This window comes from Gadus morhua, chromosome 22 (genome assembly GCF_902167405.1).
Source record: "Gadus morhua chromosome 22, gadMor3.0, whole genome shotgun sequence".
Lineage (NCBI taxonomy): Eukaryota > Metazoa > Chordata > Actinopteri > Gadiformes > Gadidae > Gadus > Gadus morhua.
In genome coordinates, this window is record NC_044069.1 from 10,287,773 (window position 1) to 10,305,170 (window position 17,398).

Genomic DNA, 17,398 nt, shown 5'->3' on the forward strand with positions numbered 1-17,398 from the left:
GATTTGAATCCTGGGGCTGGAGTTCTGCTGGATGCGGTTGTCACGTGTTTGTGGACCGGGGGTTGGGGGGGGTAAGCTCCAGCTCATTGGGCCGGAGTAAAGCTGCAAACTGCCACTGAACGGCTGAAGGGATGTTGAGGGGGGGGGGGTGGGGGGGGGGCACATCCCCGAACACTGAGTCCCATCTCCCCTGCCCACCAGCCAGCCACTCAGCCATAACGCCCCACGCCAGGAGGTGTTTCCAATGCCTTCGCAGAAATATGGTTTCCACAGACTCATCAGCCCCTCCACCCTTGCCCAAAAAGAAGATAAGCCAAAACTAAGAAATACACAAAACCATGGCAGCTTGATTGTTACAAGCTGTTTTGAATTCAACCCCTCCCTCCACCCCTCCACCCCTCCCTCCCTCAACACACACACACACACACACACACACACACACACACACACACACACACACACACACACACACACACACACACACACACACACACACACACACACACACACACACACACACACCTGATATTTCACGTGCCAGTGGCTTTGCTTTTGCCGAAAACGTGAAGGCTCAATCAAGATAACAAAAGCTTCTCCTGAGCGTATCACAAATGTCAACCTCATCAAGGGCCACCAGCCTGCATGGATGTTTTTACCATGTGTGTGTTGGTGTGTGGATGTATGTGCGCGTGCGTGTGTGTTTCTGCCTGGTGTGGATGTATGTTTGCGTGTGTGTGTGCCTGGTGTGTATGTGTATGTGTCTGCGTGCAAGCCGTGCATCCTTGTGTGTGTGTGGAGACAAGTATGGCAGAGTTCTGTTTTGTTTTATTTGTTTGGGTCTTTCCTTTCCCGCAGAGACTCCTGGCGTGCCCTCGACTTTGATGCTGGATGTAAAACCAAATAATTCTATCCTGGGGTTTGGGGTCTCAGTCGGAGCAGCCGGTCATTACAGCCGTTTGTTATTCATCCCACTGGCTAGGTCAATACCTCCAAAAAAAAACCTTGAACGCACACACAGAAACCCAGCATAGCTTCCAGCTATCAACACACACACACACACACACACACACACACACACACACACACACACACACACACACACATCCCATTCATCCTAATAAGAATGTTGCATCTCCTTGATTGAGTTTGTGAACAGGCTAAGCCCTCGTCACCTGACTGCGTGGGCCGACAGCGATGCCAGGCTCAGAACAACAAGTCACTGGGCTAAGACAAGCACCCCCCCCCATCCAACACCAGGCTAACCCTTGGAGGTTGACATGCTGGGGGGTCAGGCTGTGTTCATTCCGTGGAGGCGGGGGGAGGATTGGACAGGCTCTTCTCTCTACGGCTCCAATGATCCGCGACCACTCTCCCGTCGGGAGCGCTGCAAGAGCTGTGCAATAGCCACAGGGGGGAGCTCATAGCATCGCACAACACACACACACACACACAAATACACGCTTATAACACACACAATACACCAACACACACATACAAACACACACAAACACACTAGTGTTGGCATTCTTTGTTTCCCTTCATGTCCGTAAATCGGACACAACAAATCATCGCCACCCTTACGTTCTGACAGCAACTTGAAAAACCACGGTTTCAACTCAATGCCCCTGTGCATCTAGATTGTATTACACGTATTACATTGAATGTGCCAGCCTTCATCTGTAGGCAGGGCTGTACTGTGCGACAGTTTTGATCGCATTTGCTATTAAAATATATAACGTGCGAAGATAAATACAAGTCCACTCGCACCGGTGCGAAAGGGTGAGAAGGACCCGTGCCGAAAAAAATACGTCTTTCTGTACGACTTTCAATGGCACTGCTAAGCGCGAGTGTGTGGGAGCATGATGGGAGCGATGCATGTATGGAAATGTATTTTGAATTATAGGCTCGCCAGTTCTGCTGAACTACTAAGAAACTACATTTCCCGAACATTCGCACGTTGAGGAAGAGGCTTTGTAACGGTCGCGGGAAATTCACTTTTTAAGCAAAACAGAAAAATGAAAAAGGTATTTCTCTGTATTCGGAAGTTCTTCTTCATCAAATAAAGATGGAAACTTGGAAAAAAATCCACGTATGGAAGAGATTGACTCGGCGACCACAAGCATGGAACCGGCACCTTCGGACGAAGCCGACTCCACCCATGACTCTGTCTCGGCCAACGGGAAAACCTACAGGTTTAACCCCCACTGGGGGTTAAACCTGTAGGTTTTAACCCCCAGTTTAAAAAAAATCGAGGTTTAAATCGAAAATCGTCCATTAGTTAGAAAAAATCGAGATTTTATTTTTAGGCCAAATCGCCCAGCCCTAACCCCCAGTGGTTAAAAACGTTAAATTGGCTCCAATCCAAGAAGTCTATAGCTGTGTTCGAAATCGTTCCCTATACACTCGTTCCCTATTCCCTATATAGTGTACATGATATAGTGCACTGGGGAATAGGGAACGAGAATTCGGACACTACGCTGAACATTTCTAAACGTCATTTGCGTCAGTAAATGCGCCGGGTATTTGTGTGACGCAGACAGATGCGCCCACATCATGTAAACAAACCGGGCACTCACGAGGAAAGCTGGAGGTTGTATTGATGTTGAATGTTACATTTCCTTGTTCAAGTTTTTTTTAACTAATTTTGAATGCTACATTTTTTTATGTTAAACCCCAAATAAATTGTTGACATTTCTATACGAAAGCCGGAGACTCATTAAATGTATTCGTTTTTGCGGTTATTCAGCTTCTTCTTCTCCTCCGGAAATACACGACCGCATTGCATTGTGGTATACGGGAGTAACATGTAGGGTACATCGTATCTACCCTATTTTAAATCTACTATATAGTGCCCTATATAGTGCCCTATATAGTGGACCACTGAGAATTCGAACACCCTACAAAATGGCGTGTACCCTATTTAGTGCACTACATCCATGATAGGGAACGATTTCGAACACAGCTTATGTTTTATAAATATTGCCTCAAGGCAGGGGAGAGGGCATCAGAGGTTAATAAATAAGTGTTTGTTAAATTTGTAATAATTGCTTAATTTTGTTGAATGTGTTCACCACTTCTGGCTACTGAAGTTTTAAAAGAGGCTCTCATAGTCACTTTAATATTTAATATGTTCATTGTCACTTTACTGTTGTTAAATTTGTTCATATTGTGTTACTTTTGTATATACACGTCCTATTCTGTTCATATAGTTATATCTGATTAATTATTTTTTTTGACTATAGTATGTGTGCTACCAAAATTATTTTTGTGCTACTGAATTCTTTTGCTTGCTAGCACCAGTGCTACCATTTTAAAAAAAGTAAGCGTACAGCCCTGGTAAGCCCATCGTGCTCCACTTCATAGGGGTGGGGGCTGGTGAGGGAGATGGAGAAATACAGAGGAGAAAACTGAAAGTGAGGGTAAGGAAGGATAAAGGCGGTGGAGAATATTAAATTAAATTCAATTTAATTTGTATAGCCCCTAATCACCATTACAGTCTCAATGGGCTTAACAGGCCAAATATTTATGAAAAAGATTGATAGCAAGAACAGTTATATTTAGTGGCCGGTATGAATATAAATCCAGCGTGCTCCTTAGGACCTTACGTTGGACTGTATGGTGTAAAGTGTATAGGTGGCATAACACTGCTCTAAACACCTGCATTATTATCCGTGTGCTGCAATTACCACGCTTGAACCAGGCAGTTCAAGTTGTGTAGCAAACCGCCGTAAGCAGGTCTTATATGCCACTATAGAATCGGTTTCTCCAAAGCTTAATTAAAAGGCAAAAAAAAAAAGCAAATGGATAACAGAGCACATATATATTTAGCGGCGTTACGAGAAGTCACAGCATGAGTTCCCGTTAGGGAACGGACAACCCCTCATTGATGAGCCAATCCAAATCCGACAGACTGAAAGTACCGTATTAACGATCTCTCTCTCTCTCTCTCTCTCTCTCTCTCTCTCTCTCTCTCTCTCTCTCTCTCTCTCTCTCTCTCTCTCTCTCTCTCTCTCTCTCTCTCTCTCTCTCTCTCTCTCTCTCTCTCTCTCTCTCTCTCTCTCTCTCTCTCTCTCTCTCTCTCTCTCTCTCTCTCTAATCCCTCTCCACTTCTTAATTAAACATGGAAGACACAAGAGGGCTCCAGACGTCACCAAGGCACAGAGTGAGGTTGGGGGGGGGGGGGGGAAAGAGGAAGAGCGCTTGGGGAAGCATATGGATGATGTGACTGGGTTAAGGAGCTCTCTAAAGGCAACTCTTCTTCCTTCCTGCCAAGCGGACTACGGAGAAGAGCGACAGTCTGTCTGTAATGGCGTGTCAATGGAACGTATCTGGGGCGCCACATAACCTAATGCTAGGGGGTGGGGGAGTAAGTGCCCGCCTACCCCCTCTACCTACCCAACAAATGTCATGTTGGAGCAACGAAAAGACAAAGAGAGACGGGGCTGTCACAACAGTGACGATAGATGAAATCCCAGGCTTGCACACACACACACACACACAACTCACTGCTATTGCACACACAAACACATAAATACACACGCACACACATACACATACACAAGTGTGTAAGCTATTGTTCCGGGATGCATACTGAAACAGATTTTCACTGACCCCCTTTATCGACATCAACTCCGTAGTACCTACCTATTAACAAAAAGCACTCCAGCGCGAGGGATAAACATCTCGTCACTATATCCCTATATTTTCCATCTTTCACATCCTCCCTCTTTCCCTATGCTGTCCGTCTCTGTGAATGACAGGCTTAATTAGCGGCGGCTCCTTGTCAAAACCAGACAGGAAGTGGATGATGCTGTTTGACAGTGTGTGTCTGTGTGGGAGGAGAACGAAGGGGGGGGGGGGGGACTGTATAAAGACAGGTTTTATGGAAACAATACATAGCCTACTTTCTTCTGCGTATACGATTATGGCTGTCTGGGTGAGGATTGAGGTAAACCAACTAGGGCCCCAGTATGGGTCTAGGATTGTGTATGTGTGTCACTATGTATTGTGTCGTGTGTGTGTGTGTGTGTGTGTGTGTCTGAGCTGTTGCATTACATGCAAAACATCTCCATTCCAAAAACACACCCGCCTGTAAAAAGACTATTCCAGTAATAGCAGCAGCACCTTTGAAGTGAGACCATATCTAATTCACCTGCGTTTGAATATATTTAGGTTGCTAAATGTTACCTGGATGGTGATGAATGCACTGGATAGGATACACACAAACTTGCGCTTCTCGAACAGTTAACCATTTAAAGAATTTAAAAAATAAATTAATAAAACAGTTTGAACTTTTCCTTCTAACCCGCCTCTCTTAGTTGGTCTTTTAAACTGAAACGTTTACTTGCAACTTTGAACAACGGATCCGCCTACACAAACTCATTAGAGTCGAACAATGGTCGATGCCAGGAATGAAAAAGTATATAATGCATTTCTGGCCAAAGATTAGTCACACACACACACACACACACACACACACACACACACACACACACACACACACACACACACACACACACACACACACACACACACACACACACACACACACACACAGCTCCAAACGAGTCAAGTGAAAATCCACACTTTAAATCGCTATAAAGATGAAGGGTGTGAATAAAACGAAGAGACATGCAGAGCCCCGGCCGAACACTGCAGAGATAATCACTTCAGATGGGCAGGTGAGGAGCGGGACGGAAACATGGCATGGGAGCGCGCTCTCCGGCCCACGCTTTTATCCACCGTAAATTCAGATGACACAGGTAATTAAGAATCAGGCGTTGGTTGCCTGGGCCGTTTGTCACAGGGGGGTGAGGCTGTGCCGCGTCGCCATGTGGCTCGTTGTATCGACGCCATGAGCGAATCCTCTGTCTTAACTTTCATCGGCGGCGAGGGGGAACGACGCTAATCCAAATCCGTTTTGTGGATTGAGCTTATTGCTCTGGATGCTGCTCCACTAACTCTTTCTTTGTTTTCTATGTTTTTTTTGGATGGGAAAAGGAGGGGGGCTGGGGGGGGGGGGGGGCATCACTGTCAACACAAGAGGCGGTTGTTTACCAAAACCCTTAAAAAAAAAAACGAAACCAAAATCCCCACAACATATGCCCACCGACGTATTATGCAAACGAGTGTGGATCCAGTAGACCGCATCACGCATAACCCCGCCGTGTGTCTGAGCCGTCCCCCCGCCACAACCCCACCCACACACCGCCACTCAGCGTGTGCGGCTGCTGTTGTGCTGTTGGAGACCCCATCTGCTGTGGCGCCGCAAAGATGTTAAAAGTTTTGGGTCAGGAGGGCAGACTGCAGCTGGGAGGGGGGAGATAGGTTCGATGAAGAGACTAAAGAGAAGCTAGAAGACCAATCAACCTCGGCCTTATGCTCCAATCCAGTCTCAGACTAATCCATCAGCTCTCTCTCTATCCATCTCGTTCTATCTCAATCTCTCACTTCCTGTCTCACTATCTCTGTCTTTCTCTACCGCTTGTCTCGCTATCTCTGTCTTTCTCTACCGCTTGTCTCTCTTCTCTCTTCTCTCTCCTCTCTCTCCCCCCCCCCCCCCCCCCCCCCCCCCCCCCCCCCCCCCCAGGGACCTTGTGAGCAGATCAGTAGTGATTGTAAATGAGGGCGGGGGGTTGGGGAATTGACAATCATCCGAAGTGGACTAGAGGGAAGGAGAGGAGAGAGGATAAAGGGAAGGAGATGAGTCTAGATGACGGGAAAGGAGTATAGGTGAAAAGAGGTGGAAGGTGAAATAATCCACTGGTCAGTTTAATAAGTTGAGCAGGAGCTCAACATAAAAGCAACGAAAAAACGCCTAAAAAAAATATCCCCCAAACTTTATATTTTCATCTTGTTGCGCTTTGTTCACCCCCTTAAGATCCACTGTAGTTTGTTTTAATATCTTCTAGTGACATGGGGGTTGGACTCGAGGGCATACCGCCATCATAAAAAGAAAGGAAAAGAGAGCGTCATATCTGCAGGCGAACAGAGATTCTCATGCCCTGGAGGTACTCTCCACCACATCAACCACTCGTGGAGCCGTTTCGTCTGGTGATTCTAACTCTAAATCCAGGTGAAGAAATTACTGAAGTGAAAGTAAACCGCTCGTCATTGGTTACATAACAGTATACCGGCACCGTGTGTCCTACGGAGACAGGCCGATGACCACCTGCGCTATTAACAGCCCTGGGGATGTTGGGGTTGGTGAAGGGTTCCTTACAGTGAGTTCAGAGATAGGGATGCAAGAGGTAAATACGGGGAAGGGAGATAGCAATGGGGGTTGAGTAGCTTCTGAATAGCTGCAGGTATTATGTGTGCTATTAATTAGTGTGAAGCTGCAATATGAATGAATTACAAGTAAACATTCCCTTGACATTTAATGCTGTGAACAGATGCTTCTTGGGTTCTTTGTTTATTTGAATTGTGCACCATTGACCACGGCTGGGTAATATGCAAAGAATCCCCATCATTATTCATTTTAAAGATTAGAATCGCAAAAACCACCACCAAACATGGTGGTGGTGGAGGAGGAGTGGTAGAGGAAAGAGGGGTGGAGGTGGTGTAGGAAAGAGGGGGTGGAGGTGGAGGAGGAGAGAAAGAGGACAGTAGGGGTCGGATGGGGGTGGTTGAGGACTGGTGGAGGAAAGAGGGGTGGAGGTGGTGGAGGAGTAATAGAGGGTAGTAGGGGGTGGAGGTGGTGGAGGAGTAATAGAGGGTAGTAGGGGGTGGAGGTGGTGAAGGAGTGGCAGAGGGTAGTAGGGGGTGGAGGTGGTGATGGAGTGGCGGAGGGTAGTAGGGGGTGGAGTTGGTGAAGGAGTGGCAGAGGGTACTAGGGGGTGGAGGTGGTGATGGAGTGGTAGAGGGTAGTAGGGGGTGGAGGTGGTGATGGAGTGGTAGAGGGGGGTTGAGGTGAGGGATCCGGGGGGGGAGGTGGCGGAGGAGCGGGCGAGGGCTGTGGGGGATAAGAATAAAAAAGTCAGGACGCTGACTGCAGTGACGAGTGTAATCATTGGCGTGCTGGTGGAGCGGGGAGAAATATTTACAGGGATTATGCACGGCCTGCTCTGGTGGGCGGGAGACGGACAAACTGGGGGGAGCGGCTCTGGCAGCGGCGGCGGCCGGGCCGCGCGGTCGGGACAGGAACAGGACTTGAATAGCCTGGCATCATGCGCCGCCGCCGCCGCCGCCGCCTGAGTCGTGCACGCGCATATCCCATCTCTCGTTACCGTTTAATCTCCTCAAACATTAACGACAACAAACACACCGCGCAACAGCCCGCCTCGCCGACACAACTCCCAACACGGCTCACAAACGCCACGCACGGCCTCCACACCAGTCTGCACGGACGGCCAGTCGCCAACCACGAGGCGTGAATCTAAAATGTCGAATATGCAAATAAATAGTACGGATTTTAAGTTAGGGCTTTTCCTGGTTTCGCTGTGGGTGGTTTTGCTGTGATGTAACGAGGTGCATTGAGGCGCTGTTTCAAAATAGGGCCCGGCCTGCTTGCGTTAAAGAGCGAAAAGTGGCAGGGGATTACATGTATATTCCAGTCACTATCGCTGCACTGCAGTGAGGTCAGCTGCCTACATGTGGCGCATGCCTGTGCTTTCAAAGGCATGATTCAAACCCCCATATTTTACATGGCGAAGGCATATTCTCACGCTGATGCAGGAAGCGAGTGTTAGTGTGTGAGTGTGTGTGTGTGTGTGTGTGTGTGTGTGTGTGTGTGTGTGTGTGTGTGTGTGTGTGTGTGTGTGTGTGTGTGTGTGTGTGTGTTAGAATGTTTGTGTGTGTGTGTGTGTGTTAGAATGTGTGTGTGTGTGTGTGTGTGTGTGTGTGTGTGTGTGTGTGTGTGTGTGTTAGATTGGGATGTGTGTGTGTGTGTGTGTGTGTGTGTGTGTGTGTGTGTGTGTGTGTGTGTGTTAAATTGTGATGTGTGTGTGTGTGTGTGTGTGTGTGTGTGTGTGTGTGTGTGTGTGTGTGTGTTAGATTGTGATGTGTGTGTATGTGTTTGTGTGTGTTAAATTGTGATGTGTGTGTGTGTGTGTGTGTGTGTGTGTGTGTGTGTGTGTGTGTGTGTGTGTGTGTGTGTGTGTGTGTGTGTGTGTGTGTGTGTGTTAGAATGTGTGTGTGTGTGTGTGTGTGTGTGTGTGTGTGTGTGTGTGTGTGTGTGTGTGTGTGTGTTAGATTGGGATGTGTGTGTATGTGTTTGTGTGTGTTAAATTGTGATGTGTGTGTGTGTGTGTGTGTGTGTGTGTGTGTGTGTGTGTGTGTGTGTGTGTGTGTGTGTGTGTGTGTGTGTGTGTGTGTGTGTGTTTGTGTGTGTGTGCGTGCATGTGTACGGGTGTGTGTGTGTGTGTGTTAGAGAGTGTGTTTTTGGTTTGTGTGTGCGTGTGTGTGTACGGGTGTATGTGTGCATGCGTGCGTTAGAGTGTGTGTGCGCGTGCATGCGTGAGTGTGTGTGTTATTTAAAAGGCCATTTGGGGGGGGTCTCCTGCACTCTGGCACTTTTTCTGAAAAACCTTGGTTGAGAAGCCGAGGCCCGGGCCCCCTCTGTAGTTCAAGGGTCCGATCACTTTCAGCTCTGGGCTCCTTTGTTGCCACGGCAGCGGTGAGTGAAGCCCTGCCATCCCCCCTGGGAGCCCAGAGGTTCAGAGATCTGGCAGCGTGCACACACTGCATCACTATCTCGGGCCCCACGCCCTCCCCACTTCCAAGGAGCACATCAAGCCCTTATGGCCCCGGTGTACCCCCCAGCCCGATCTGCCCCCCCCCCGCCCCAGACAATATATTCTGCTTATCCTGCGCTGCCTCCTCCTGAGGATTATCCACCATAGGATGTGTGTTGAAAATGTGAAAACAAAAACTGGTTCGGATAAGAAGACGGGGGAAGAGCGACGATGAGCTCCACCGCCATCATCAACCTCACCGTGGAGAAAGGATGGGGAGCGGCTCTTAGTGTTAATTAGACCGATGGCTAGGTACACCGGTACACCAGTCAAGGATAAAAGAGCAGGTGGAGACACCGGACGCCCACGGATGTGAACACATGAGCCCCATTGTTGGTGCCCGGCGTTCTGTTCCGCTCGGTCGGGGAACCGATGTGAAAAGGCACCATTAACGGGGGGCGTTGGCTTTGTCTGCTCGGAGCTAATAACACAGATGCTCGGGCCTTTGCTAAAAAGGGCACCGGCAGACAAAGCGTGCCCCGAAAAAAAAAGAAATAAACCTGATTTGCTTTTAAAAATGAGATTAAGCGGCTAGAAACCTCAAAGTGACCCGCCTGATGAGCAGCTGGTGTGGGGACCATCTGTCCAATCGTGACTCGTTGTTTGTCATGTTTGTCAGTGTGACAAACATGACAAAAAAATGGAATACAAAAAAAAAAAAGAAATACCAGTTCCAACAGGCATCACTAACAGGTAGACAGGTAGAGAGACAGACTGACACACACACGCACACACACATACACAGCTCCCCTAACGCCAACGCAGAAGGGTTCTGTGCCGGATTAACGTCGTCTGGAAATAATGCGGCAAGGGGTGACAAGTACAGCGTTTCCAGGATGGCCCTGCTTTGCCGGTGCTGTTACCCCCACACACACATGGAATAGAGGAGCCATGTCAAAACTGAAATATTTTCACAGCGGGAAAAACCAACTCCAACAAACACAAAAATAGTGAGGTTGTTGTTGGGAACTTCCTGCCAGGCTCGGCTGTGATCTAGCGCAGTGCTGCTCCTGTGGCGAGGGACTGGATGAAGAGACCACTGGTGTTGCCCATACCCCCCACCCCCACCCCAACCCAAACCCAAACCCTCATCCCCCACCGCAAAAGAAGCCATGAGAAATCACACCTGAGATCGTCCGTTATGTTAGAGAGTACATCAGTCCTGTACCGTGACAGTCGCCTCACAGGGAGAGGAAAATCATCATAGCAGGGGAGGGGAGGGAAAGGGGGAGGCGGGGTAGGCACCTACTGCTGCAGCGCAGTGCTGCTCAGCCCACAACAACAGCAGTCGGTGTGGGCCGGCGGTAGAAGGTAGCGACCACGAGGCACGCGAATCCCTGCGGACGTCCGACAGGAGTCTCAAACAAGTCTCAAACAAGGCCATTGAAAGCTTCACCTTCAATAATTAAAAAGCACATTCTGCTCCTTTTGATTACATTGAACTTCTCGCCATGTCCTCTAAAAAGGAGTCATTTCTTTGCAGGATAAGAACGGTGCCAAAAGCTTGATGCCGTACGGACTGGCAAACGAGGCAATTAAAAACACTCAAAAGATCAAGATTGTTTAATGCGAATTGTATTGACTTGCAGTGAGCCAAGCCCAGGAACTCTGCTGCTAATAACTTTTTTAATGGTTAGAATATGCCATTTTATACGGTACTGCTTTATACAACCGGTATGCTAATGCGATAGATTTGGATTGAAATGGGAGGGGGTGGGAGGGGAGGAACGGGGTGCTGCGCATTACAAATTCAAATTAATTGTGTTCAACATGAGCTAAATTGTATCTCTTCATTCTTAGCCTATCAGCACAAAACAAAAGAAGGGCGCCTTTTGTCGAGTGCATTGCAGCAAAACATCATCTCCTAGCCTGCTTTGTTTTTTGCTTTGCAAGACAGTAGGTGATAAACTTATATTTTTACTAATAGGTTGAGGGCTGTTCGCATTGTCAATGTAATGGTAAGATAGGCATGCAAATGTCCATTGTTCCTTTAGCACCATATTAACGTGGGCTGAGACAAAACCAAATGTCCACTGCCTGGACAACGGGGCTAATTCTTGCCAATGACACCATGTCTCCTCACTTTGACGTGACCTCCCCTATCACTGCAGCACTGAACTTCCTCTGTAGGTTGCATGAATTGAGAAGGCACAAAACAGTATTGTATAGTATACAAACACACCCTGTTGTTGTCGGCATGCATGTTTACTTTGCCAGTGCAGACCTGTACATCGTTCTTTCTTCCTTCCCCCTGAAGTTACACAATGGGCACAGTAACCTGTTCCACGCCAGCCCTCCCCGCCTCCCAAGACCATCCCGGTGTGGTCGCCTTAACCCTGGCCCCTCCGCTGGGTACACTCACATCATGGCACGCTTCAAGCTTCAAATGACATTTCACTGGTGGCCCCTGAGTGTGGAGAGCTATCAGGTTCATTTTGTTTTTTGAGATTAAATTACGTCCGTGTTCAATGGGCGCTGGGGGTGGGGGGGGGGGAGTGGGGTGGTCTGTTTCACCCCTGTGGATCGACTCACTAACACACCCACTCTGTGGATGAATAGGGACCCAGGGCCCTCCCAAGTGCAGTTGCACGAGCCACTCAGTGAGAGGAGAGAGAGAGAGAGAGAGAGAGAGAGAGAGAGAGAGAGAGAGAGAGAGAGAGAGAGAGAGAGAGAGAGAGAGAGAGAGAGAGAGAGAGAGAGAGAGAGAGGGAGAGAGAAAGAGAGAGAGAAAGAGAGAGAGAGAGTGAGAGAGGTGTAGGCTTACTCAGGGCTGAGTATTTCGCCTGCATATCGTCACGTGAGAAAACTAAAGCCACCTCACTATCGTGTTACATTGTTTGATCTGTTGTCATGGCCCGAGGCCACAACTTGACGAACCAATTTGAATGTGAAGGTGTGTCCCACCACATAGTACAGAATTATGTTGCTGCTCCATCTGCTCAATCCAACATTGGTCTCGGTTGGCTGTGTAATGGATAGCCCGCATAGACTATCTATATAGTCTGGGCACTTCCACGTCCAAAACGGATGCCCAACACATTCTTCAGATGGGCCCCCACGACGGGGTGTGGCCCCTTCAAGTCTTTGGTCAGCGTTAAGTCTTGGGTGTCAAAGCAGCTTCCACCATCCAAAGTTTACAGAGGAAAATTACAACAAACGATTAAATTAGGCCTACTCAAGTGGTCATGCATTGAGCCAACCCGAAAAAATATTTCTCCTGAAATAAGTAAAATATTTCAGTATATTTATCTCTATGTCCATGATTTATTCATGCTTAATATTATTCACGTTTTCCAGTGTTCTTTGAAAGCTGTCTACATCTCATCGTCAATCTCTCAGATCAGATGTTTTACTGATCTGATTGTACAATTGAAAATAGTTTGATATCGTTTATGTTTGAACAAAAGTTGTAGATTATACGGAAGAACATGAATGCCACACCAGACAGATGAACATGAATGCCACACCAGAGTCCTGTCAGTCCGTTCTGTTGTGCGCGAGTTCGTTCTCGTACGCGGGCTGACTTCTAGAACGGTTTATTATTTTTAGATCAAAGTACTCAGCAGCGGGAAGCGCGACGGTAAAGCGGTTATGAAATCTTCAGCTTGAAACGAAAAGTCGTATAGTCCTCACTGTTACACCTTAACCAATTAAAACGAAAGCTAATCTTACTTTATAAGCATGTATTAAAGCCAAGGATTGCGCGTTACGTACAACTTCGAATGAGACTTTTTTGGTCTGCTCACTCAGCGAGAACGTTATCGGGAAACGCCAATAAAAGCACTTACATCGACAGTCTATAAATCCTCGCATGAATACAACATTTCGATGAAAACTTCTCAAGTTGCCTCCGCCAAAAGCTAAAGCTGAGACAACGCACATTGCATGTGAAGAACCATTTCTTCCCGACAAGGGAGGCGCACAGACCAGATTTGAACTACGCTAAAGCCGACAGGGCACAGGTGCTCCGTTAGCGACCCACAGAGAAAAGCGAAAGGGTTTTACCTGTTGGCCCTTCCATACTATCTGCGTAGATCTTCACGGTCAGCATTAGTAGACATAACGCCGAATACATGTTTGCAGCAGCAACCAAAAGTCCAGCAGGTTTATCAGAAAGAAATCCTGGAAGCAACTCCGGCAGTGCAGGGTGGAAGTTCTCAACTCCACTCAATTCATTGCTGCTGCATCCCTAATGAAAAAGCTTCGCTGCTGGGTCCCTACTGAAGCCAAACACAGAGCCGGTGCAGCTGACGTAAGTGTAAAGAATTCAAAAAAAAGCTTTCCTGCAACGGCTCTACTACTTTTCCTCTGACAACCCGGAGCGTAACAGCGCGGCTCTAGGACGCCTCCACGCGGTCGGTTTGATGGCACGCTGACACGCTGGAGCCAGGAACCACAACCGAATGCAGTAATGGATGACACCCCATCGAGAATGATGATACACCTTGGTTGGTACGAGTCAACACACAGTCACATCAATATATATATAATAAAGTTTTTTGACTGTTCATCATCTGATTTTAGCATTACGTTCCTAAAATATAATTAATGACACGTAGGGCCTCTATCACAGGGCTTCAATGGCGGCAGACTTAATTTGAGCTTTTCATATGAAACAGAATGTTTCATATGTATGATTGTTCTATATATGAGTTATTATATTATTATATTGTTCATTGGCCCCAAGCTGTTTATGTGCACGGAGACAGCAGAATGAGCAACGACTAGGGGGCGACCCTCTGTACTGCCTGTGGCATTTGAAAAGGTTTCGCTTTGCCAGGGGGAGAAGTACTTGAGCAGCCTACTTTTATATTTATGACTTTTATGAGGCTCATACTTTTTATGCCATTACATTCTAAATATTAGTAACTTAACTTCAGAGTTATTTATTATCCTACTTTGTCATACGTTTTTACATGGTAATGCCATCTCTACTTTAGCCACTTTTAACCAGTACAATATATGTATTATATAGGTTACATTTTTACCAAAGGTGTTAAAGGGTTAAATATGTATATCCACTGGATATTTACGTTTACTTACGATATACCAGTATGGCCTACTTTTCCGCACATTGCTTGGATACTGATACCATGTAAGTAGGCCTACCTTTCAGCACCGGTGGCCTGTTTACTCGTTTGGCAATTTGATGAGTTCATCTGCAGAAACAGTATTTTGCCTGGGAGAGGTTGTTGTTGTTGTTGTTGTTTGCAGAGCTGATTGGCTAGCTATTACCACCACAGTTATGGGGATGTTCAGTCCAGTAAATGTCGCTGTGCGCTGTGTGCTAAACTGATGCCAGTCTATGGCTCTAGCCATCCAAGGGCCCATGTTAGCTTTAGGACAGATTAACCGAAGCTAACAAAACACAAAACCCTATTAAAACGGAGGGTAAATTGAGCTTTCTCCGTATCAAAATAGCAGGCTCAGTGCTACTCAGCCAACAATGCCTTGTGCGGTACTATGGTAATGGTACCATTATCTTCTGTGCATTCTGTACACAAGGAAAGGACTCGACGCCGACCAGACTTAAGACCTTGTCTCGTTCATAATTGAAGCTGCAGTGAGTAGTAGCAGACGATGTTATGGCAGGGCTCTCTCTCTCTCTCTCTCTCTCTCTCTCTCTCTCTCTCTCTCTCTCTCTCTCTCTCTCTCTCTCTCTCTCTCTCTCTCTCTCTCTCTCTCTCTCTCTCTCTCTCTCTCTCTCTCTCTCTCTCACACACACAACACATCTCCCTTGCACATGTGCAATTACTGGCTTTATGAGGAGAGGCTGTTTTTTAAATGAGTCATTATTGAGTGAGACCTCTCGTGTTCATTTCCATGGGTTACACACTGCACTGGGGGCGTTTATAATAAAGTACACTGATTATATTTTGAAAGAAGCATTCAATGGAAAACATAAATATATGGATACGCAGCATCCAAATTAAAATGATTATAGAGAAGGAACAACTATGAGTAGATAAGTAGGCCTATGCATCAAAATGAATGTTGTATTATATGATAGTATATGATGGTGGGGAAGAACAATGCAAAGTATATCCTTATCCATGTGAGCCCATCCGTCCAAAGGCAAAAACCATGGCTGGGTGCTAATCGTTTCTTAATTATTCAAGCATTAGGTGTTTACATCACCTGGCCCCTCACCTGCAACCGTCTGGATAGGCACACGTCACTCAGGAGCTGGAGTCGCGCCTCACATCATCTATCAAGTTGGAAAGGAGCAGAAGACAAGGGAGAAAAACGAAAGAGAAAACTTGATTATTACAGATCAGCAATGAAATGTTATTTTTAGATTGAAAAGGGGTCTTATGCAACGTTTCAGTGAAAAAACAACAACATCGAAACACGTCATCTGCTTGAACACTATGCACATAAGGGCTCATTATTATTTATTTGGAGTGCACACAAACAGAAGGATTTTTACAGCCTATTACTGTTAAAGTCAGCACAGAGCCAGAGTAAATGTAAGTGACTTTATATTTATTATATTTTTGAGGGGGACATAGACAGCCTACTCCGTTTTTCTGTCGTGTTGAAATGGCAGTGTAATTACCGGGCTTTGGTTGTTTCTGGTTTATTTCACACACATCAATTTTCCAATAAAACCTTTGAGTTCTTCTTGTTGTTGTTGCCGTTATGTGTTTTGACATTTAATCAGTGTCAACATTGTGCAAAAATATAGCACGTCTAGGGAAAATAACCGGAATTGTAACACAAAATGAGCAGACTTGGTGCATTATGTCGGAAATGTTGATCATATTTAGAACTAAAAGTATTACAGTGAATCAATCAATTCATATATCCAGCAACAAATGTAAACCAAAATACACAGAAGGAGAAATGTGGTTGCATTTAGAGGTCAATTATTATTTTGTTAAAGAAACACATTCCAGCTAGGGCTGACCTCCTCCCTGACCAATGATCTACCCTTTGGTGTGCCTCATGTCTTTCTGTGGCCAAGAAAGCCACAGCTTGATACTTCTCCCCCCATCCCCTTTGCCCCCCAGTGCCACGTGTCTGTCTGTATCTTCCTCCTCTAGCCACTCCTCGCCTCCTTTTAAGAACAGGGCCAGAATCAGTGAAAAGGCAAACAACCACTGCCTCTGTAGTGGATAAATACGAAGTGACCCGATTTTACTCAAAGGAAAATCGAACATGGTGGCCAAAGGACAGCGGATATACAGGCCCCTATATATTTATTTATTTTGTCATGGTTTGTCAGGGCATAGCTGCTGGCATGTAGGCTACTTCCCACGTTCAGCTGTGTGAGTTCCTCTGAGACAGGGGCAAGGGAAAAGCAGCAGGCGAGAGCCAAGCCGTGTCAAAGGAAAGTTCAGCCGCAGCCCGCAACACGAGAGAGAAAAAGTAGAAGAATTAATAAATAAAACATTTTTATAAAACAATGCGTCAGGGGACGTTTGCCAAAATGCAATGCGACAGCGGGGGGACCACTGGGGCAACCGGTGTTGCCCCAGTGGAATACCTATAGGGGACATCGACGCCCTGGCCTCACCTCACTCCACCATCATCTACCGCCGACACACACACACACACACACACACACACACACACACACACATCCACCAGCCGCCCCAATGGCCGCATCAGCCGTTCCCTCCTCAACTCCTACCGTCAGCGGTAACGGATGGGCGCGGGGG

General features: G+C 46.9%; 1 protein-coding gene across 1 annotated transcript in view; it reads right to left on the reverse strand.

Annotated features, from left to right (window-relative positions):
• ptprua (protein tyrosine phosphatase receptor type Ua) overlaps positions 1–14,092 on the reverse strand; it is a gene marked incomplete in the record, with an annotated part of 118,550 nt that extends 104,458 nt beyond the window's left edge. The window contains 1 exon segment of the mRNA XM_030346943.1: positions 13,740–14,092. Within this exon segment, the coding sequence (XP_030202803.1) occupies positions 13,740–13,809 (70 nt within the window).
• Between the last annotated feature and the right edge of the window lie 3,306 nt (positions 14,093–17,398).